At 47.9% G+C, this 24,212-nt stretch overlaps 1 protein-coding gene across 2 annotated transcripts in view; it reads right to left on the reverse strand.

The window, feature by feature from the left end:
- Nucleotides 1-24,212, reverse strand: part of DDX47 (DEAD-box helicase 47) — a 268,148-nt gene that overhangs the window by 57,197 nt on the left and 186,739 nt on the right. For both annotated transcript variants that reach the window (XM_063940384.1, XM_063940383.1), the window contains exon 10: nt 7,809-7,879. In XM_063940384.1, the coding sequence (XP_063796454.1) occupies nt 7,809-7,879 (71 nt within the window). The remainder of the gene's footprint in view (nt 1-7,808; nt 7,880-24,212) is intronic.

Genomic DNA, 24,212 nt, shown 5'->3' on the forward strand with positions numbered 1-24,212 from the left:
GTGAAGCATGGTGGTGGCAGCAACATCATACTGTTGGGATGTTTTTCAGTGGCAGGAACTGGGAGATTAGCCAGGATAGAGGGAAAGACGAATGTAGCAATGTAGAGAGACATCCTGGACGAAAACCTGCTCCAGACGCCCTTGACTTCAAACTGGGGCGACTGTTCATCTTTCAGCAGGACAACGACCCTAAGCACACAGCCAAGATGTCAAAGGAGTGGCTTCAGGACAACTCTGTGAATGCCCTTGAGTGGCCCAGACTTGAATACGACTGAAAATCTCTCGAGAGATCCGACAATGGCTGTGCACCGACGCTTCCCATCCAACCTGATGGAGCTTTTGAGGTGCTGCAAAGAGGAATGGGCAAAACTTTCCAAAGATACGAGTGTACCAAGCTTGTGGCATCATATTATTATTACATTTTATCATATTCAAAAATACTTGAGGTTGTAATTGCTGCCAAAGGTACATCAACAAAATATGGAGCAAAAGTTGTGAATACTTATGTACATGTGATTTCTTAGTTTTTAATTTTTATTAAATTTAGCAAAAAATATAAAAAAAAGTTGTCATTATGGTGTATTGTGTGTAGAGCTTTGAGGGAAAAAATAAGATTTTAATTACCTACTAGTAAATCCTTTTCTTATAGTCCATAGGGGATACTGGGAATCCATTTAGTACCATGGGGTACAGACGCGTCCACTTGGAGCCATGGGCACTATAGAAGTTTGATAACGTGTTCTGGCTCCTCCCTCTATGCCGGTCCTACCAGACTCAATCTAGGAAACTGTGCCCGAGGAGACGGACATACTTTGAGAGAAGGAAATATACAAGGAAAGTGGTGAGATTTCGAACAAGCACAAGCAGAACAAGAGGAAAGCCATGCTAACCAAACTTGAAAACAGGAACAGCAACAGCTGAACCCAACAAGCAACCATGCAGGAACAACGTATCCCCTACAGACTACGAAAATAGGATTTTAAATACCTACCGGTAAATCCTATTTTCTCTTACGTCCTAGGGGATACTGGGAATCCATTTAGTACCATGGGGAAGTACCAAAGCTCCCAAACTGGGTGGTAGCGTGCCGAGGTTACTGCAGAACTGATCTACCAAACTGAAGGTCCCCAGAGGCCAAGGTATCAAACTTTTAAAACTTGGCAAACGTGTTTGAACCTGACCACGTAGCTGCTCGGCAGAGCTGTAATGCGTAGACACCCTGGGCAGCCGCCCAAGAGGAACACACCGACCTAACAGAGTAGGCCTGTACAGATTTCGGAATCTGCAAACCTGCCGTGGAATAAACATGCTGGATAGCGAGCCTGATCCAGCGTGCTATAGACTGCTTTGAAGCAACACACCCAATCTTGTTGGCATCATATAGAATAAACAGCGAGTCCGATTTTCTGTGACAAGCAGTTCGCTTTACATATACCTTCAAAGCCCTTACAACGTCCAAGAACTTTGAAGTAGCAGAGGTGTCAGTAACAACCAGAACCACAATTGGCTGGTTGATGTGAAACGCCAGCTCTGTCTTCATGGAAAATCAAGTAGGGGTTCTTGTGAGAACGCCCCCAGCTCCGATATACACCTTGCCGAAGCCAAGGCCAACAGCGTGACTGTCTTCCACGTAAGACTTTACGTCTACCTCCTGTAACGGTTCAAACCGAGGAATCGTAAAACCAAATTGAGATCCAAAGGTGCTGTGGAAGGCACAAAGGGAGGCTGGATATGAAGGACAACCTTCAAGAACGTCTGGACCTCAGGGAGAGAAGCAAATTGTTTCTGAAAGAAAATAGACAAGGCCGAAATCTGAACTTTTATGAAGCCTAGGCGTAGGCCCACATCCACTCCCGACTGCAGAAAATGCAGGAAGCGTCCCAGATGAAACTCCACTGTAGAATATTATCTGTTCTCACACCAAGAGACATTTCTTCCAGATACGATGGTCATGTTTGGACATTACCCGCTTCCTGGCTTGGATCATAGTCAGGATGACCTTATCAGGAATCCCTCTCCTGGCTAGAATCAGCCGTTCAACTTCCATGCCATGAAACATAGCTGTGGTAAGTCTTGCTAAACAAACGGGCCCTATTGCAGAAGATCCTTGCGAAGAGGCAGAGGCCACGGATCTTCATTTCGCATCGAGAAGATCCGCATATTAGGCCCTTTGAGGCCAGTCCGGAGCAATGAGGATTGCTTGAACTCTTTCCCTTTTTATTCTTTTGAGAACTCTTGGGATCAGAGGAATGGGAGGAAACAAGTACACCAGCCGGTATACCCATGGAGTTGTCAGGGCGTTGACCACTACAGCCTGTGGGTCCCTCCACCTGGAACAATAGCGCTTGAGTTGCTGTTGAGGCGAGAGGCCATCATGTCGATTTGTGGATAACCCCACCGATGTGTCAGCCACTGGAACACCTCCGGGTGGAGGCCCCATCCCCCCGGGTGCAGGTCGTGTCTGCTGAGGAAATCTGCTTCCCAGTTGTCTACTCCCGGAATGAAGATTGCCGACAATGCCACGGTGTGTTATTCCGCCCAGAGGAGAATTATTGACAACTCTGACATTGCGGCTCTGCTTTTCATTATGTCAGTCACCACCGTCACATTGTCCAACTGAACTTTAATTGGCCTGATTCTGAAGAAGAGAGGAGGCCTGCAGAAGGGCATTGTAGAGTCTTGAGCTCCAGGATGTTTATTGGAAGGACGACTTCCTGATTTGACCACCTTCCTTGAAACTGCATCCCCTGGGTGACTGCACCCCAACCTCTGAGGCTTGCATCTGTGGTTAACAGAATCCAATTCTGAATCCTGAATCTTTGACCCGCCACTAGGTGAGAAGTTTGTAGCCACCACAGGAGGGAGATCCTGACTTTTGGCGACAGACGAATCCTCTGATGGATGTGAAGATGCGATCCGGACCATTTGTCCAACAGATCCAGCTGGAAGGGCCTCACATGAAACCTTCCATACTGAATTGCCTCGTAAGAAGCCACCATTTTACCCAGAAGGTGGAGCACAGATGTACTGAGATTCGGGCCGGCTTCAAGACAGCCCGAACCATCGACTGGATTACCATTGCCTTTTCCAAGGGAAGGAACACTTTCTGAGACTATGTGTCCAGTATCATTCCCAGGAAATGAAGCTTCTGCGTTGGTTCTAGGAGAGACTTTGGCAAGTTCTGAATCCGCCCATGATCCAGGAGTAATCTGGTCGTGAGACCAATGCTCTCCAACAACTGCTCCCTGGACACATCTATAAAAGAGCGCAAAAAGTAACATATATTCTAAAAACAATTTATTGTTGCACTAAAACAATTATGATCTGGTAACAATTTTACACTATATAGAACCACATAAGCTACTGAAAGCTCCTCTATTTAAGCAACACAGTGGTAATAAACCAAAAACAGGAAATGATAGAGTCCCAATCTATGTCCAGATTGGGACTTTATCATTTCCTGTTTTTGGTTTATTACCACTGTGTTGCTTAAATAGAGGAGCTTTCAGTAGCTTGTTATGTGGTTCTATATAGTGTAACATTGTTACCAGATCATAATTGTTTTAGTGCAACAATAAATTGTTTCTATAATATATGTTACATTTTGCTCTCTCTTCTATAGTTGTGTATATATATATATATATATATATATATATGAATGAGAGAGAGAGAGAGAGAGAGAGAGAGAGAGAGAGAGAGAGAGAGAGAGAGAACAGTTTATTTGGAGATATCAGAAAGCCTTATGAGAGCTGCATATATTATATTATTATATTAGTGTGGATTTGAATTTTTAATTACTTATGCGCCTGTATTGATTTTCCTATCTTGGAATATCATTATAACTTATGCTCCCTGGACACAGCCTTTATCAGAAGATTGTCCAGGTAAGGAATTACATTCACTCCCTGTCTGCGGAGTAGCATCATCATCTCTGCTATCACTTTGGTGAACTCGCTCAGTGCCGTGGAGAGACCAAATAGCAGAGCCTGAAACTGGTCGTGACAGTCCTGCAGTGCAAACTGTAGATAAGCCCGGTGAGGCTGCCAGATCATAATGTGAAGGTATGCATCCTTGATAGCCAGAGACGCTAGGAATTCCCCCACTTCCAGACCCGAGATCACCGCTCTCAGAGACTCCATCTTGAACTTGAACTCTCGTAAGTATGGGTTCAATGACTTGAGGTTCAGAATCGGCCTTACCAAACCGTCCGGTTTTACTACAAACAAGCTGGAATAGTATCCCTTGCTGTGTAGATTAGGTGGAACTGGAATAATGACCTGGGTCTGTAACAGTTTTTGAATGGCTTCTTGTAAGGTTACTCTTGCTTCTGGTGAAACTGATAAGCCTGATTTGAAGAATCTGTGAGGGGAAAGATCCTGGAACTCCAGCCTGTAGCCCTGGGATATAAGGTCTATGACCAAGGGGTCCTGGCAAGACCCTGTCCAAGTGTGACTGAAGAATTTTAGCCGGGCTCCCAGCTGCCTGTCTCCCAGGCATCGCGACCCACCATCATACAGAATGCTTTGAAGATAGAGAGAGCCGGAGCTGTTCCTGAGAACCAGCAGCAGCTGGTTATCTTGGTTTACCTCTAGCACCTCTGGCGGCGGTAGAAGAACCTCTGGCCTTGCCCCAAAACTTTGCAGTCAGAAAGGACTGTAAATTGGTCCTGAGTAGGCCTCCTAGCTGGCGATGCTGCTGAAGGTAGATAGGTGGATTTACCCACATTAGCTCGTGAAATCGACTTATCGAGTTCCTCGCCACTTAAGGCGTCACCTGTGAAAGGCATGCATTCCACACTTTTTTGGAGTCCGCGTCAGCAGTCCACTGACGTAGCCATAATCCCCTGCATGCCAATACTGCCATAGCTGTGGTGCGTGCATTAAGCAAACCTGTCTCCTTAATGGCTTCAACCAGTCTTGTATGTGTTGCAGGAGTAAAACTATTTCCTCTTGAGGTAAGGTGTCTAACTCCTCAATTAAATTACCAGACCATTTAGCAATGGCTAGCGTAATCCACCCACATGCTATAGTGGGTCGCTGGGCCATCCCTGCAGCTGTATACAAAGATTTGAGTGTAATCTCAATCTTACGATCAGCTGCATCCTTTAGGGAGGCTGCACCAGGAACAGGTAGTACTATTTTACGTGATAGCCTGGAGACTGACGTATCCACTATATGTATTTAGGACTTCCCTGATAGAGTCTATAAGAGCATCAACACATTGCGACATAGTACCCTCCCCTACCTCTATGTCCACCTCACCTTCCTCCATTTCTGACTCTTCATTATCAGAGTCAGAATGCAGGATATGGGCCAAAGTACGTTTTTGCGGACAAATGGTAGAGGACTGAGACGCTCGTCTGAGTACTGAGTCCTTTTGCATAAACTCAGTCATAGATTGTCTTAAGTATTGCGTCTCCTTCTCATTACGAGATAAGTTAGTAGAGATGGTGGAAATCATCCCCCGAATGGAGTCCAGCCATGCTGGCTCCATCCCACTTGCCTGGGAAGGGATACTACACTAAATACATACACTAGTTAACCCCCTAGAGAAGAGGAAGCCTGTGCCTTGCATGATACACACTCTTTGCTTGACATTCTGCAGTAGTAACAGCACACACAGAGGAAAAGGTTAAAAGCACAATTAACCACAAAGAGCCCTACCCGAGAGACACAGAGAGAAGATAGAACCAGCACACAGCGCCCTTATTGCTAAAGCCAAGCTTAGCCGGGTCGCAGACTAAGTACCTAGATTAGGGACTTTGTACACAAGTATAAAGCTCCCCCCTGCTATGACCCCCTGGTACCGCTGAGGTAATCTGGAGGCTTTCCGGAGGAGCTGCGCACCTCTGCAGTCAGCGTCTGTGTAAAATGGTGCCTGTGAGCTGCTGGATCCGCTCATAGTGAAGCCCCGCCCCTTCAATGGCACGCGGTCTTCCCACTCTTCTTTATACTGGCTTTATGTATTTAAGTGCATAAAATGAAGTAAGCCCCCTTTTAAGCTGTAATGCCAGTCTGGGTACTGTGTACACATATTGTGTACGTAGTCTGGAGACTCAGCCCACCCCACAGGAGCCGTACGTCTCCGTACCCTAATGCCGCCATAACGGCCGGCGACCCGCTAGCCGGGACGACGGCTTAGTACTCACCACTCTATCTTCTGTCTCTGTTAGGGGGAATCTGTACTGCGGGAATGTACGCTCGTTGTAGTGGGGCTTGCGAATAGTTCCCTCAGGAGCTAGCATTCTGTCAGCGGGGAACGGGACCATTAACCCTTAGTGGGTTTGGGCCGTTCTCCGTCCCGCCCCCCCATGTCCCACGAAGCAGTCAGGCTGGTGCCAATCAATCCTGCCTGAAAATAACAAACTTTAAAAATAAATGCAGAAAACTTCAGGAGCATCCAGAGATGTAACCGACTCAGTCTGGCACATTTTCTAAACAGAGTCTGGAAGGAGGGGAATAGAGGGAGGAGCCAGCACATGTTATCAAACTTCTATAGTGCCCATGGCTCCAAGTGGACCCGTCTATACCCCATGATATAGTGAAAAAAGTGAAGGGCTGTGAATACTTCCCGGATGCACTGTATGCCATTTGCAGTCTTTGTCTAAACGACACTGCGGCTAGTTTTGTTAATACTAGCCACACTTGAAATGATCCTGCTTATAAGCATCAAGCTGGATTTGCCTTAGACCTACTGTATGAATTTTTAAGAGACCACAAACAGCTGCTGCACACACGAGTCAGTAAGTACAATAATTGTACAACACTTAAGATCCAACTTCATCTAGATTTTCAGCTAGAAAAGAGGAAAGTCAGTCTGAGGACTGTACCACACAATCAGAAAACAAGTCAAGTTAATAATATAAACATATCTAAATTTTGTTCCCTCCAGGGTGAACATGAAACCCTTAAATGCAGGATCCACTATGCAATAAATACATAAAAAGCAATGATTAGCGATAGTATTGAAGAGATTTGAACAACCATCAAAATAATAATATACTTAGTATTCAAAATATGTGGCCACCATATACCAGTTTTAGACATGTCTTGAGGCAGCATTATTCCATGTTAAGTAGGAATTCAAGGCTGGTTATGAGTGTGCCGTAACTGCATCATACCCAGCACTTCACATGTGAGATGCTGCTTATCACAGATAATCCTATGCATTCTCATGCAAAATAGTGGCTGTCGTGGGAATTAACTGAATAGCTTCAGAGAACTGGGTGCTAAGTTCCTGCAAATTAATTGAATTGCCACCCAAAACAATCAGTAAAAGGTACTGAATGACATTTGTAGACTGAGGGGTCTATTTATTAAGCAGTGAAAAGTGTGGAGAAATGAGCCAGTGGAGAAGTTGCCTATGGCAACCAAATCCGCATTAAAGTAACATTTATAATTTGCATACTATAAAATAATACAGAGCAGCCGATTGGTTGCCATGGGCAACTTCTCCACACTTTTCATTGCTTCATGAAGTGACCCATATTCTGATACAATTTACAAAGCATCCAACTTGAAGCAGCTTTGAGAATCTTCCAAACTGCACTGTATCGACTGTTAAAACGCACTTAGCATTATAATGGAGCCAATATATATCTAAGAAGCAAAAACGACTATATGCAGGTTAATTACAAGGTTCAAATTTGCAGTTAATTCTGAAACGCCTACGTTAATTGAACAGGTGACTGTAGGATTTATGGTGCTTATTTGTGATACTAATGAGTACTAAATTACAGTGATAATATAGAGAAAGTAGAAAAGAGGAAGAAAAAAGAAAAAGAAAAAAAAAAAAAAAAAAAAACTTACTGTGTCACAAATGTTATTGCTTTTCCTGATCTTCCAGCACGAGCTGTACGCCCCACTCTGTGTATGTAATCCTGTGAGAGAAAGAATGAGACAGCGCAAAGTACATGAGTCCTACCTATTATGTATTCTTGTAAAACTTGTAATAACGGACAGTGAAAAATGAGAAGCATTAACGTAAATCTCTATATTTGGAATTTGCAGACATCCCGTTTCCTACTAATTATCAGAGCACCAATAAAAAAATAAAAAAATAACCCATTTTGATTCCACTTACAACTTTTAAAAAGATCCTTAATCACTTAACTGACTTTTTAAACGGTTCAGAAATTGTCATTTTTTTTAATGAGTGCATTTGGTGAACATGTATTTAAACCTCATCAAAAATGATTTTGCTTATAAGAAAAAAAAAAAAGTTATGGTACAACTTAGCTTTGTTAACGCTTTCTTTACGGTCCATGGGCTCCACAGGGTTAATTCTTAACCTTGGGGTATGATGCTGGTGGAGACCCTGGACTGACACCGAACAATAAGCTTGTGAGCCTCTCGGGATGCACTGGGCTACTCCCCCTTTATACCCTGCCCCCATGATCAGGCACTTTAGTTTTAGTACCAAGCCTAAAGCAGGCGCTGGAGAGGAGAGAGGGCGGAAAGGATGGTACACACAGGAAACACTCTCTCACATAGAGGAGACAGGAACTGGTGACCGGAGAAGTAATCCAATGAAGCTAGATGCATCAGGGTGAGCGCCATTGGATGTTACAAAGCAGTTGTGATAGGGAGGGAACACTCCTAAGCTGAAAGGAAGACATTGTGGCCAAAGGCTGCATCCTGAGAGGCAAACGTATCAATGGCATTGAAACTAAGAAATGTATGGGCAGTAGACCACGTAGCTGCACTGCAGAGTAGTTCAGCAGATGCACCATGTGAGCTGCCAATGAAGGACCCACAGAGCGAGTAGGGAGCAGACAGTACATGGTACAGGCAGATACGCTTATGTATACGCCTGTGAAATTATCATGCGAAGCCAACATTTGTTTAGTGGCTGGCCAGCCCCGCTTGTGAAATCCATAAAGGATGAATACAGAATCAGTCTTTTTAAGGGAACCAGTACAGTCCACGTATACCCCGGAGAGCACAGACCACATCCAACGATGCTTCCCCTTGTGAGAGGTCGGGATCCTGAAAGACCAGTACCATAATGGGTTTGTTAATATGGAACTTAGATACTACCTTAGGTAGGTATCCTTTTCCTGTTCTAAAGACCGCCCGGTCCTGGTAAAAATATAGGATTTTAAATTACCTACCGGTAAATCCTTTTCTCGTAGTCCGTAGAGGATGCTAGGGTCCACGTTAGTACCATGGGGTATAGACGGGACCACTCAGAGCCACTGGCACTTTAAGAGTTTGCGAGTGTGGGCTGGCTCCTCCCTCTATGGCCCACCTACCAGACTCGGTCTAGAAACTGTGCCCGAGGAGACAGACAACTTAGAGAGAAGGATTTTACACAAATAGTGGCGAGTTTCACACCAGCTCACACATACAAGGCAAACCAAGCCAACCAGCTTGAAAAATCAGCAACGGCTGAACAAGATTACTTACCAAGTAACAAAACAGTACTTAACCAAGAACTAAGCAGTACTGAACCAAGTAACCACTGCAGGATCACGAAGCGCTGGGCGGGTAGCCCAGCATCCTCTACGGACTACGAGAAAAGAATTTACCGGTAGGTAATTAAAATTCTATTTTCTCTTACGTCCTAGAGGATGCTGGGGTCCACATTAGTACCATGGGGATGTACCAAAGCTCCCAGAACGGGAGGGAGAGCACGGAGGCTCCTGCAGAACTGATCAACCAAACTTCAAGTCCTCAAAGGCTAAAGTATCGAACTTATAAAACTTCGCAAACGTGTTCGACCCAGACCAAGTAGCCGCTCTGCAAAGCTGTAAAGCCGAGACATCCCGGGCAGCCGCCCAGGAAGAAGCCACCTTACGAGTAGAGTGGGCCTTAACAGATGTAGGACACGGAAATCCTGCCGTAGAATACGCATGCTGGATAGCGAACCTGATCCAGCGAGAGATAGTCTGCTTAACAGCAGGACACCCAAGTTTCTTGGGATCATACAGGACAAAAAGAATCCGATTTTCTGTGACGAGCAGTCCTCTTCACATTGATTTTCAGAGCCCTTACAACATACAAGGACTTTGATGAAAATGAGGAGTCAGTAGCAGCTGGCACCACAATAGGTTGGTTGATATGAAATGCCGACACAACCTTCGGAAGGCACTACTGACGTGTCCGGAGCGCAGCCTGATCTTCATGGAAGATCAAGTAGGGGCTCTTGCAAGACAAAGCACCCAACTCCAACACACGTCTAGCAGAAGCTAAGGCCAACAAAGTGACAGCCTTGCATGTGACAAACTTAACCTCAACCTCCGGCAGAGGTTCGAACCAATCCGATTGGAGGAACCGTAACCCCACGTTAAGATCAGAGGGCGCCATAGGCGGCACAAAGGGAGGCTGGATGTGCAGAACCCCTTTCAGGAAAGTCTGAACCTTATGGAGGGAAGCCAACTGTTTCTGGAAGAAAATGGATAAAGCCGAAATCTGGACCTTTACTGATCCCAACCTCAGGCCCATTATCCACACCTGCTTACAGGAAGAGGAGAAACCGTCCCAGTTGAAACTCCACCGTAGGAAACTTCTTGGACTTGGATACATATTTTTTCCAAATACGATGGTAATGTTTAGACGTTACTCCTTTCCTAGCCTGTATCAGGGTAGGAATAACCTTGTTGGGAATGCCCTTCCGATCTAATATCTGGCGTTCAACCTCCATGCCGTCAAACGTAGCCGCGGTAAGTCTTGATAAGCGAACGGCCCCTGCTGCAGCAGGTCCTCCGGAAGAGGCCTCGGCCCTTCCAGCAGTAGATCCGCGTACCAAGCCCTTCTTGGCCAATCTGGAGCAATGAGGATTGCCTGAACTCGTTCTCCTTATGAGTTTTAGAACTCTTAGAATGAATGGAAGTGGAGGAAACGCGTACACAGATTGGAACACCCACGGAGTCAATAGGGCGTCCACCGCCACGGCTTCCGGGTCCCTTGACCTGGAACAATACCTCCGAAGCTTCTTGTTGAGACGAGAGGCCATCATGTATATTTGAGGTACACCCCAAAGATCTGTTACCTCAGTGAACACCTCCGGATGGAGTCCCCACTCTCCTGGATGGAGATCGTGTCTGCTGAGGAAGTCCGCTTCCCAGTTGTTTACTCCAGGAATGAAGATTGCCGACAGCGCCAACGCGTGTTTTTCTGCCCAGAGGATGATTCTTGTTACCTCTGACATTGCAGCTCTGCTCTTCGTTCCGCCCTGTCGGTTTATGTAGGCCACCGTCATTACATTGTCCGACTGCACTTGAATGGCTCGATCTCGCAGAAGATGGGCCGCTTGGAGAAGAATGTTGTAGACGGCTCTTAGTTCCAGAATGTTTATTGGAAGGCTGGATTTCAGGCTTGACCACCTTCCTTGGAAGTTTTCCGCCCTAAGTGACTGCACCCCAACCCCGGAGACTTGCATCCGTGGTTAGAAGGATCCAGTCCTGAATCCCGATCCTGCGGCCCTCCAGAAGGTGAAGTAGTTGTAGCCAACAGAGGAGTGAAATCCTGGCTTTCGGCGACAAACGTATTCTCTGATGCATGTGTAGAGGAGATCCCGACCACTTGTCCAGGAGATCCAGTTGGAAGGACAGAGCATGAAACCTTCCGTACTGTAGAGCCTCAGAGGCCACCATCTTCCCCAGAAGACAAATGCACTGTTGAACAGATAGCCGGGCTGGCATCAGGACGTCCCGGACCATTGCTTGAATCACCAGCGCTTTCATCTCTGGCAGGAACACCCTCTGCACTTCCGTGTTGAGGATCATTCACAGAAAAGACAACCTCCTTGTCGGCTCCAAATGTGATTTTGGAAGGTTCAGGATCCAACCGTGTTCTCCGAGCAAATGAGTTGTGAGAGCAATGGACTGCAACAGTGTCTCCCTAGACGACACCATTATCAGCAGATCATACAGATATGGGATTATGTTCACCCCTGTCTGCGAAGGAGAACCATCATCTCTGCCATCACCTCTTTGAACACACTCGGTGCTGTGGATAGGCCGAATGGCAGTGCCTGAAAATGATAGTGACTGTCTAACAGTGCAAATCTGAGATAAGCCTGGTGCAGTAGCCAAATCGGAATGTGGAGGTATGCATCCTTGATATCCAGGGATACCAGAAACTCTCCCTCTTCGAGACCTGAAATCACTGCTCTGAGAGACTCCATTTTGAATTTGAACACCTTCAGGTACAGGTTCAACGATTACAAGTTTAAAATTGGACTGACCGAACAATCCGGTTTAGGTACCATGAAAAGGTTTGAATAATAACCCTTGTTTTTCATAGGAGGTGGAACGGAGACAATGACCTGTGACTTTTCCAATTTTAGGATGGCTTCCTGTAGGATAGTCCTGTCTGTCAGCAAAGCTGGCAATCCTGATTTGAAGAATCGGCGAGGCGCGTGTTCTTGAAATTCCAGTCTGTACCAGTGGGACACAATATCCTGTACCCAGGGATCCAGGGCGGACGACACCCAGATGTGTTTGGAACATCAGAGTCTCGCACCCACCAGCCCGTCCTCCAGGCTTTGCGGTCCACAGTCATGCTGAGGATTTTGAGGAACCAGAAGCAAGTCTCTGGTCCTGGGAGCCTGAGAGGGCAGGCTTTTTGGCTTATGCCCGACCACCCCTAAAGAAAGCGGTAGGAGGCTTGGACTTTTTTGCCTTAGCGGTCCGAAAGGACTGCGGCACAGCTGAAGAAAATGGTTTCTTCGTAGAAAGTGTAGCAGAGGAAAGGAAAGGTGACTAACCTGCGGTTGCCGTGGAAATCCACACATCCAATGCTTCCCCAAATAGAGCCTGACCTGTGTAGGGTAGGTTCTCCACACTTCTGGATTCTGCGTCTGCAGACCATTGGCATAGCCAAGAGTCCCCTGCGGGCTGAGACCGACATGGAAGATATCTGTGCAGTCAGCGTACCCAGGTCCTTCATGGATTCCACCATGAACCCCGCAGAATCCTGTATGTTTCGTAAAAACAATTCAATGTCCCTTCTATCCATTGTATCCAAATCCTCTAGTAATGTGCCTGACCACTTTACTATGGCATTAGAAATCCATGCACAGGCAATAGTGGGCCTTAATGCCACTCCTGAAGCAGTGTAAATGGATTTGAGCGTAGTGTCAATCTTACGATCAGCCGGTTCTTTTAACGCGGTAGATCCAGGACAGGTAACACCACCTTTTTAGACAGTCTGGAAACAGATGCGTCAACAATGGGTTGGTTTTCCCATTTTTTCCTATCCTCCTCAGGAAAGGGAAAAGCAACCAGAACCCTTTTTGGGATCTGAAATTTTTTCTCCGGGTTTTTCCAGGATTTTTCAAATATAGCGCTTAATTCTTTAGACGCAGGGAAGGTTAGCGAGGCTTTCTTATTATCTGTGAAGTAAGCCTCCTCAACCTGCTCAGGTGTTGTGTCAGTAATATTTAACACATTTCTAATGGCCTCAATCATGAGCTGCACCCCCTTAGCAAGGGATGCCACCCCCCTCAGCACATCCCCATCACAGTCTGCCGTGTCAGAGTCGGTATTGTATATGTCATCTTGCATAATTTGGGCAAGTGCATGTTACTGTGGGAACATGCTAGGGGATTTTGCAGGAATAGGAACAGAGCCTGACCAAGCTGCCATAGATTTCTTCAGCACCTGAGTTTCATTCTCAGTATTAGCTACCCTAGTAGAGATCTGAGAGATCATTACTTTGATAGAAGTTAACCACTAAAGATCAACAATAGGGATCTGAGATAAAGCATTACAATCCTGTGTACATGAAATGGATCCCTACTGAGAGAAAACATCTTCTGCAGCATATGACACAGTCTCCAGACATGGCTATATGAGATAACACACACAGGAAAATGGTCAGACAGTACACCCCCCCCCAAGTATGCCACAGAGAAAGACAGAGATTGGAGCCAACCCACACACAGAGCTTTTTGAGGTAGAACTAATAAAACTACCAGCGCTATCTGTGTACCTTAACAGACTACAGAGACTTTACACAGCCGCCGCCGCCTCCCCCCCCTACAAGCCCCTGGTAAAGCACAGGATAGCTGGAGTTGCTTGTAGGGACAGCTCTCCCTGTCAGTGTCTGTTGTACAGGAACTGCAGGACGGAAAATGGCGTTTAACGCTGCTGGGTCCGCTCGGAGAATCTCAGCCCCCTGAACATGGCGCTGCTTCCCGCTCTTAATTATATTATACTGGCCTGAGGATTTCTGCAGCGATCCGGGGACCCTGACAGGCTTGCTGACCAGTGTGGGGTATAGGCGCTGGCTCAGGGCGCCCCTCACAGCGCCGCGCTATGTGCCGCTGAGCCCCAGAGCGCAGTTAGTAGTGTGCTCCCTACCCTGTTGCTGCCATCTTCACACCGGCTCCCCGCTTGCCAGGGGGGGCGGTGATTCACTCGCCACCGAAGTCTTCTGGCTCTGTAAGGGGGTAGCAGCATGCTGCGGGAGTGAGCGGTCGCCTGGGGCGGCTAACGAGGATCTCAGTGTCCTGTCAGCGGAGATAGTGGTTCAGACCCCGCAAGCCGGACACTACTCCCCCCCCCATTAGTCCCACGAAGCAGGGAGGCTGTTGCCAGCAGTCTCCCTGTACATACTGTAAATTAACTCTAGAAAAAAATAAAACTAAAGAAGCTCTAGGAGCTCCCCTTGCTGTGACCGGCTCCTCCGGGCACATTTTCTAAACGGAGTCTGGTAGGAGGGGCATAGAGGGAGGAGCCAGCCCACACTCTCAAACTCTTAAAGTGTCAGTGGCTCCTAGTGGACCCGTCTATACCCCATGGTACTAATGTGGACCCCAGCATCCTCTAGGACGTAAGAGAAAACCTATTTTCTCTTACGTCCTAGAGGATACTGGGTCCATTTAGTACCATGGGGATGTACCAAAGCTCTCAAACCGGGTGGGAGAGTGCTGAGGTTCCTGCAGAACTGATTGGCCAAACTGAAGGTCCTCCGAGGCCAAAGTATCGAACTTGTAGAACTTCGCAAACGTGTTTGAACCTGACCAAGTAGCTGCTCGACAGAGCTGTAAAGCCGAGACACCGTGGGTAGCCGCCCAGGAAGAACCCACCAACCTAGTAGAGTGGGCCTGTACAGATTTTGGACACTGCAAACTTGCCGTGGAATAAGCATACTGGATAGTAAGTCTGATCCAGCGTGCAATTGTCTGTATTGAAGCAGGACACCCAATCCTATTGGGATCAAAAAGAACAAACAGCAAGTCCGTCTTTCTGTGACGAGCTGTTCTTTTCACATACACCTTCAAATCCCTCACAACATCCAAAGACTTTGAAGTAGCAGAGGTGTCGGGGACAACCGGAAACACAATAGGTTGGTTGATGTGAAATGCGGACACCACTTTAGGAAGAAATTGCTGACTAGTTCTGCATTCAGATCTTTCCTCATGGAAAATGAAATAGTGATTTCTCTGACGTCCTAGTGGATGCTGGGAACTCCGTAAGGACCATGGGGAATAGACGGGCTCCGCAGGAGACTGGACACTCTAAAAGAAAGATTAGGTACTATCTGGTGTGCACTGGCTCCTCCCTCTATGCCCCTTCTCCAGACCTCAGTTAGAATCTGTGCCCGGCTCGAGCTGGTTGCACACTAGGGGCTTTCCTGAGCTTCTAGTAAAGAAAGTATTTATTAGGTTTTTTATTTTCAGTGAGATCTGCTGGCAACAGACTCACTGCTACGAGGGACTTAGGGGAGAGAAGCGAACCTACCTGCTTGCAGCTAGCTTGGGCTTCTAGGCCACTGGACACCATTAGCTCCAGAGGGATCGAACACAGGCCCAGCCTCGGTCGTCCGGTCCCGGAGCCGCGCCGCCGTCCCCCTTGCAGAGCCAGAAGACGGAAGATTCCGAGGAGAAAATCGGCGGCTGAAGACTCCGGTCTTCATTAAGGTAGCGCACAGCACTGCAGCTGTGCGCCATTGCTCCCCATGCACACCACATACTCCGGTCACTGATGGGTGCAGGGCGCTGGGGGGGGGGCGCCCTGGGCTGCAATTAGAGTACCTTAACATGGCAAAAAAAAAACATAATATAGTCTAAAAAACTATATATGTGTAAAAATCCCCTGCCATAATATTAATAAAAGAGCGGGATAAGCCCGCCGAGAAGGGGGCAGGGCTATCTCCCTCAGCACACTGGCGCCATTTTCTCTTCACAGTTCCGCTGGAAGACAGCTCCCCAGGCTCTCCCCTGCAGTTTCCAGGCTCAAAGGGTTAAAAAGAGAGGGGGGGGGGCACTAAATTTAGGCGCAAACTATACATGTTAAGCAGCTATAGGGAAAAATCACTTTATGTAATAGTGTAAATCCCTAATTATATAGCGCTGTGGTGTGTGCTGGCATACTCTCTCTCTGTCTCCCCAAAGGACTTTGTGGGGTCCTGTCCTCAGTCAGAGCATTCCCTGTGTGTGTGCGGTGTGTCGGTACGGCTGTGTCGACATGTTTGATGAGGAGGCTTATGTGGAAGCGGAGCAGTTGCCGATAAATGTGATGTCACCCCCTGCGGGGTCAACACCAGAGTGGATGGATATGTGGACGGTATTAACCGACAGTGTCAACTCCTTACATAAAGGATGGATGACGTAACAGCCGTGGGACAGCCGGCTTCTCAGTCCGTGCCTGCCCAGGCGTCTCAAAGACCATCAGGGGCTCACAAACGCCCGCTACCTCAGATGGCAGATACAGATGTCGACACGGAGTCTGACTCCAGTGTCGATGAGGATGAGACATATACACAATCCACAAGGGGCATCCGTTGCATGATTACAGCAATGAAAAATATGTTACACATTTCTGACATTAACCCAGGTACCACTAAAAAGGGTATTACGTTTGGGGAGAAAAAGCAGCCAGTGTTTTTTCCCCCCCATCAGATGAGTTGAATGAAGTGTGTGAAGAAGCTTGGGGTTCCCCCGATAAGAAACTGGTAATTTCTAAAAAGTTACTGATGGCGTAACCTTTCCCGCCAGAGGATAGGTCACGTTGGGAGATATCTCCTAGGGTGGATAAGGCGCTCACACGCTTGTCAAAAAAGGTGGCACTGCCGTCTCAGGATACGGCCGCCTTGAAGGAGCCTGCTGATAGAAAGCAGGAGGCTATCCTGAAGTCTGTATATACACACTCAGGTACTATACTGAGACCTGCTATTGCTTCAGCATGGATGTGCAGTGCTGCAGCAGCGTGGTCTGATTCTCTGTCTGATAATATTGATTCCCTTGACAGGGACACTATATTGCTAACCATAGAGCATATTAAAGACGTAGTCTTATACATGAGAGGTGCACAGAGGGATATTTGCAGGCTGGCATCTAGAATAAATGCAAATGTCTATTTCTGCCAGGAGAGTATTATGGACTCGGCAGTGGACAGGTGATGCGGATTCTAAAAGGCACATGGAGGTTTTGCCTTACAAGGGTGAGGAATTGTTTGGGGATGGTCTCTCGGACCTCGTTTCCACAGCGACAGCTGGGAAGTCGACATTTTTACCCCAGGTTCCCTCACAGCCAATGAAAGCACCGTATTATCAGGTACAGTCCTTTCGGCCCCAGAAAGGCAAGCGGGTTAAAGGCGCGTCCTTTCTGCCCAGAGGCAGGGGTAGAGGGAAAAAGCTGCACCATACAGCCAGTTCCCAGGAACAGAAATCCTCCCCTGCTTCCACTAAATCCACCGCATGACGCTGGGGCTCCACTGGTGGAGCCAGGTGCGGTGGGGGCCCGTCTCCGGAACTTCAGCGACCGGTGGGTTCGCTCACAGGTGGATCCCTGGGTTCTACAAGTGGTATCTCAGGGATACAAGCTGGAATTCGAGACGTCTCCCCCTCGCCGTTACCTCAAATCAGCCTTGCCAGCTACTCCCCCGGACAGGGAGGTAGTACTGGCGGCAATTCACAAGCTGTTCCTCCAGCAGGTGATAATGAAAGTTCCCCTCCTTCAACAGGGACGGGGTTACTATTCCACAATGTTTGTGGTACCGAAACCAGACGGTTTCGGTGAGACCAATTCTAAATTTAAAATCCTTGAACACTTATATAAGAAGGTTCAAGTTCAAAATGGAATCGCTCAGGGCGGTTATTGCAAGCCTGGAAGAGGGGGATTACATGGTATCACTGGACATCAAGGATGCGTACCTGCATGTCCCCATTTACCCACTTCACCAGGTGTACCTCCGTTTTGTGGTACAAGACTGCCATTACCAATTCCAGACGTTGCCGTTTGGTCTGTCCACGGCACCGAGGGTATTTACCAAGGTAATGGTCGAAATGATGATACTCCTTCGAAAGAAGGGAGTTATAATTATCCCATACTTGGACGATCTCCTTATAAAGGAGAGGTCCAGGGAGCAGTTGTTGGTCGGAGTAGTAGGAAGTGCTTCAACAGCACGGCTGGATTTTGAATATTCCAAAGTCGCAGCTGGTTCCTACGACGCGTCTGCTGTTCCTGGGTATGATTCTGGACACAGAACAGAAGAAGGTGTTTCTCCAGGAGGAGAAGGCCAAGGAGTTGTCATCTCTGGTCAGAGACCTCCTGAAACCAAAACAGGTGTCGGTGCATCACTGCACGCGAGTCCTGGGAAAGATGGTAGCTTCTTACGAGGCAATTCCATTCGGCAGGTTCCATGCAAGGATCTTTCAGTGGGATCTGTTGGACAAGTGGTCCGGATCGCATCTTCAGATGCATCGGCTGATCACCCTGTCCCCGAGGGCCAGGGTGTGGCTGCAGAGTGCTCATCTTCTAGAGGGCCGCAGATTCGGCATACAGGACTGGGTCCTGGTGACCACGGATGCAAGCCTCCGCAGTTGGGGGGCAGTCACTCAGGGAAGAAACTTCCAAGGACAATGGTCGAGTCAGGAGGCTTCCCTACACATAAATATTCTGTAACTAAGGGCAATTTACAATGCCCTAAGTCAGGCAAGACCCCTGCTTCAAAACCAGCCTGTGCTGATTCAGTCAGACAACATCACGGCGGTCGCCCATGTAAACCGACAGGGCGGCACAAGAAGCAGGATGGCGATGGCAGAAGCCACAAGGATTCTCCGATGGGCGGAAAATCACGTGATAGCACTGTCAGCAGTGTTCATTCCGGGAGTGGACAACTGGGAAGCAGACTTCCTCAGCAGGCACGACCTCCACCCGGGAGAGTGGGAACTTCATCCAGAAGTCTTCCAACTGATTGTAAACCGTTGGGAACGGCCACAGGTGGACATGATGGCGTCCCGCCTAAACAAAAAGCTAAAAAGATATTGCGCCAGGTCAAGGGACCCTCAGGCGATAGCTGTGGACGCTCTAGTGACACCGTGGGTGTACCAGTCGGTTTATGTGCTCCCTCCTCTTCCTCTCATACCAAAGGTGCTGAGGATAATAAGAAAGAGAGGAGTAAGAACTATACTCATCGTTCCGGATTGGCCAAGAAGGACTTGGTACCCGGAACTGCAAGAAATGATCTCAGAGGACCCTTGGCCTCTGCCTCTCAGACAGAACCTGCTACAGCAGGGGCCCTGTCTGTTCCAAGACTTACCGCGGCTGCGTTTGACGGCATGGTGGTTGATCGCCGGATCCTGATGGAAAAGGGCATTCCGGTTGAAGTAATTCCTACGCTGATAAAGGCTAGGAAAGATGTGACAGCAAAGCATTATCACCGCATATGGCGAAAATATGTTGCTTGGTGTGAGGCTATGAAGGTCCCCACAGAAGAATTTCAGCTGGGTCGATTTCTGCACTTCCTACAGTCAGGAGTGACTATGGGCCTAAAATTGGGTTCCACTAAAGTCCAGATTTCGGCCCTGTCTATTTTCTTTCAAAAAGAACTGGCTTCACTGCCTGAAGTTCAGACGTTTGTTAAGGGAGTGCTGCATATTCAGCCTCCTTTTTATGCCCCCAGTGGCACCTTGGGATCTCAACGTTGTGTTGGATTTCCTAAAATCACATTGATTTGAGCCACTTCAGACCGTGGAATTAAAATCTCACGTGGAAAGTGGTCATGCTTTTGGCCTTGGCTTCGGCTAGGCGGGTGTCAGAATTGGCGGCTTTGTCCTGTAAAAGCCCCTATCTGATCTTCCATATGGACAGAGCAGAATTGAGGACGCATCCCCAATTCCACCCTAAGGTGGTTTCAGCGTTTCATTTGAACCACCCTATTGTGGTGCCTGCGGCTACTCGGGACTTGGAGGCCTCCAAGTTGCTGGACGTAGTCGGGGCCCTGAAAATCTATGTTTCCAGAACGGCTAGAGTCAGAAAAACTGACTCGCTGTTTATCCTGCATGCACCCAACAAGCTGGGTGCTCCTGCTTCTAAGCAGACTATTGCTCGCTGGATCTGCTCCACGATTCAACTGGCACATTCTGCGGCTGGACTGCCGCATCCTAAATCAGTAAAAGCCCATTCCACGAGGAAGGGGGCTCTTCTTGGGCGGCTGCCCGAGGGGTCTCGGCTTTACAACTTTGCCGAGCTGCTACCTGGTCGGGATCAAACACGTTTGCAAAATTCTACAAGTTTGATACCCTGGCTGAGGAGGACCTTGAGTTTGCTCATTCGGTGCTGCAGAGTCATCCGCACTCTCCCGCCCGTTTGGGAGCTTTGGTATAATCCCCATGGTCCTTACGGAGTTCCCAGCATCCACTAGGACGTCAGAGAAAATAAGAATTTAGTCACCGGTAATTCTATTTCTCGTAGTCCGTAGTGGATGCTGGGCGCCCCATCCCAAGTGCGGATTGTCTGCAATACTTGTATATAGTTATTGCCTAACTAAAGGGTTATTGTTATGAGCCATCTGTTCGTGAGGCTCAGTTATTATTCACACTGTTAACTGGGTATAGTATCACGAGTTGTACGGTGTGATTGGTGTGGCTAGTATGAGTCTTACCCGGGATTCCAAATCCTTTCCTTATTGTGTCAGCTCTTCCGGGCACAGTTTCCCTAACTGAGGTCTGGAGGAGGGGCATAGAGGGAGGAGCCAGTGCACACCAGATAGTACCTAATCTTTCTTTTAGAGTGCCCAGTCTCCTGCGGAGCCCGTCTATTCCCCATGGTCCTTACGGAGTTCCCAGCATCCACTACGGACTACGAGAAATAGAATTACCGGTGAGTAAATTCTTATTTTTTGTGAGACAAAGCCCCCAGCTCCGACACAGTCTTGCTGAAGCCAATGCCAACAGTGTGACGGTCTTCCACGTAAGATATTTTAAGTCCACCTCCTGTAACGGTTCAAACCAGTCCGATTGTAGGAACTGCAGCACCACATTGAGATCCCAAGGTGCCGTGGGAGGAACAAAGGGAGGTTGGATGTGCAGAACACCTTTCAAGAACGTCTGGACCTCAGGGAGAGAAGCCAATTGTTTCTGAATGAAAATGGACAAGGCCGTAATCTGGACTTTTATGGAGCCCAGACGCAGGCCCACATCTACGCCTGCCTGCAGAAAAAGCAGGAAACGTCCCAGATGAAATTCCACCGCAGAATAATTTCTGCTCTAACAAGACACGTATTTCTTCCAAATACGATGGTAATGCTTAGACGTTATATCCCCTTCCTGGTTTGGATCATAGTCAGGACAACCTTGTTTGGGATCCCTCTCCTGGCTAGAATCAGCCATTCAACTTCCATGCCGTCAAACGTGGCCGCAGTAAGTCCTGATAGAATAACGGGCCCTGTTGCGAACATCCTCGCGAAGAGGTAGAGGCCACGGATCTTCGAGGAGCATCTCCATAAGGTCCGCATACCAGGCCTTTCTTGGCCAGTCCAGAGCAATGAGTATTGCTTGAACCTTTTCCCTTTTTATTCGTTTTGGAATTCTTGGGATCAGAGGAAGTGGAGGAAACGCGTACACCACCTGATAGACCCATGGAGTTGTCAGGGCGTCTATCGCCACCGCCTGTGGGTCTCTCGACCTGGAACAATACCGCCTAAGCTTCTTGTTGAGGCGAGAGGCCATCATTTCGATCGGTGGATATCCCCATCGACTTGTCAAGCACCTGAACACCTTCGGGTGAAGGCCCCACTCCCCCGGGTGCAGGTCTTGTCTGCTGAGGAAGTTGTCTACTCACGGAATGAGTGCCGCTGACAACGCCACAGCGTTTTTCTGCATAGAGGAGAATTCTTGACACCTGACATTGCTGCTCTGCTTTTCGTTCCGCCCTGTCGGTTTATGTACGTTACTGCCGTCACATTGTCCGACTGGACCTGAATTGTCCGATCTTGAAGATAAGAGGCCTGCAAAAGGGAGTTGTATATGGCCCTTAGTTCCAGAACGTTGATTGGAAGGATGACTTCCTGACTTGACCATCTTCCATGAAAATGCATCCCCAAGTGACTTTTTCCCAACCTCTGAGGCTTGCGTCTGTGGTTAACAGAAACCAGTTCTGAAATCCGAACCTCTGTCCTGCGATAAGGTGAGAAGTCTGTAGCCACCACAGAAGGGAGATCCTGGCCTTTGGTGACAGACTGATCCTCTGGTGCATGTGAAGATGCGATCTGGACCACTTGTCCAACAGATCGAGCTGAAGGGTCTTGCGTGAAACCTTCCGTATTGAAATGCCTCATAAGAGGCCACCATTTCCCCAGAAGGCGAATGCACAGATGCACAGACACCCGAGTTGGCTTCAGGACATCCCGAACCATCGACTGGATTACCAATACCTTTTCCAACGAAAGGGACACCTTTTGAGACTCCGTGTACAGTATCATTCCCAGGAACGGGAGCCTTCATGTTGGCTGTAGGTGAGATTTCGGAAGGTTCAGAATCCACCCGTGATCCTGGAGGAGTTTGGTTGAAAGAGCAATGCTGTCCAGCAACCTTTTCCTGAACGGCGCTTGTATCACAAGATCGTCTAGGTACGGAATTATGCTCACTCCCTGTTTGCGGAGTAGAAGCATCATCTCTGCCGTCACCTTGGTGAACACCCTTGGTGCCGTGGAGAGACCAAATGGCAGGGCCTGGAACTGGTAGTGACAGTCCTGCAGTGCAAACCGGAGATAAGCCTGATGAAGCGGACAGATTGGAATATGAAGGTATGCATCCTTGAAATCCAGAGACACTACGAATTCCCCTTCCTCCAGACTTGAGACCACCGCTCTCAGAGACTCCATCTTGAATTTGAACACTCGTAAGTACGGGTTCAAAGACTTGAGGTTCAGAATTGGTCTTACCGAACCGTCTGGCTTCGGTACTACGAACAAGCTGGAATAATACCCCTTGTTTGGTAGATGAGATAGAACTGGAACAATGACCTGAGCCTGTACCAATTTTTGGATGGCATGCTGTAAAGTTATACTTGCCTTTTGTGAAACTGGCAAGCATGATTTGAAGAATGTGTGAGGTGGGAGCTTTTGGAACTCCAGTATGTAGCCCTGGGAAATAAGATCTATGACGCAGGGATCCTGGTACGAATCTGACAAATCTGACTGAAAAATTGTAGTCAGGCTCCCACCAGAACAGCCTTCAAGGCATTGCGGCCCACCATCATGATGAAGTCTTTGAGGAAGCAGAGCCTGAGCTCTGTTCCTGAGCACCTGCTGTTGCTGGTTTGCGTGGTTTACCTCTTGCGCTGCTAGAGGACGTGGAAGCACCTCTGGATTTGCCCTTGAACTTGGCTGCCCGAAAGGACTATAACTTAGAAGCTGAATAAGTCTTCTTGGTTGGGGGGGCTGCGGAAGGAAGATACGTAGCCTTACCCGCGATAGCTGTGGAGATTCATTTGTCCAATTCATCTCCAAACAAGGCCTCTGCTGTGAATGGTAGGCCTTCCACGCCTTTCCTTGAGTCAGCAGTCCACTGGCATAGCCACAATCCCCTGCGTGCAGACGCTGCTATAGCAGTCGTGCGTGCGTTAAGCATGCCTATTTCCTTTATGGCTTCCACCATAAAGTTGGCAGAGTCCTGTACATGCTGCAGGAGTAAGACAACATCCCCCCTAGATAAGGAATCTAACCCCACAATTAGGTTACCTGACCATTTAGCAATGGCTTTAGTGATCCACGCACATGCAATAGTGAGTCTCTGGGCCACCCTAGCAGCTGTGTACAATGATTTGAGTGTAGTCTCGATTTTACAATCAGCCGTGTCTTTCAGGGAGGCTGCACCAGGAACAGGCAATACAATTTTACGTGACAGCTTAAAGACTGATTTTTCAATTTTTTCCTATCCTCCAGAGGAAAAGGAAAAGATGAGAGCAACTTTAGGGATCTGAAACATCTTATCATTATTAACCCATGGTTCTTCTAACAGGGTGTTCAATTCCCTTGA

The sequence above is a fragment of the Pseudophryne corroboree genome, chromosome 9 (assembly GCF_028390025.1).
Source record: "Pseudophryne corroboree isolate aPseCor3 chromosome 9, aPseCor3.hap2, whole genome shotgun sequence".
Lineage (NCBI taxonomy): Eukaryota > Metazoa > Chordata > Amphibia > Anura > Myobatrachidae > Pseudophryne > Pseudophryne corroboree.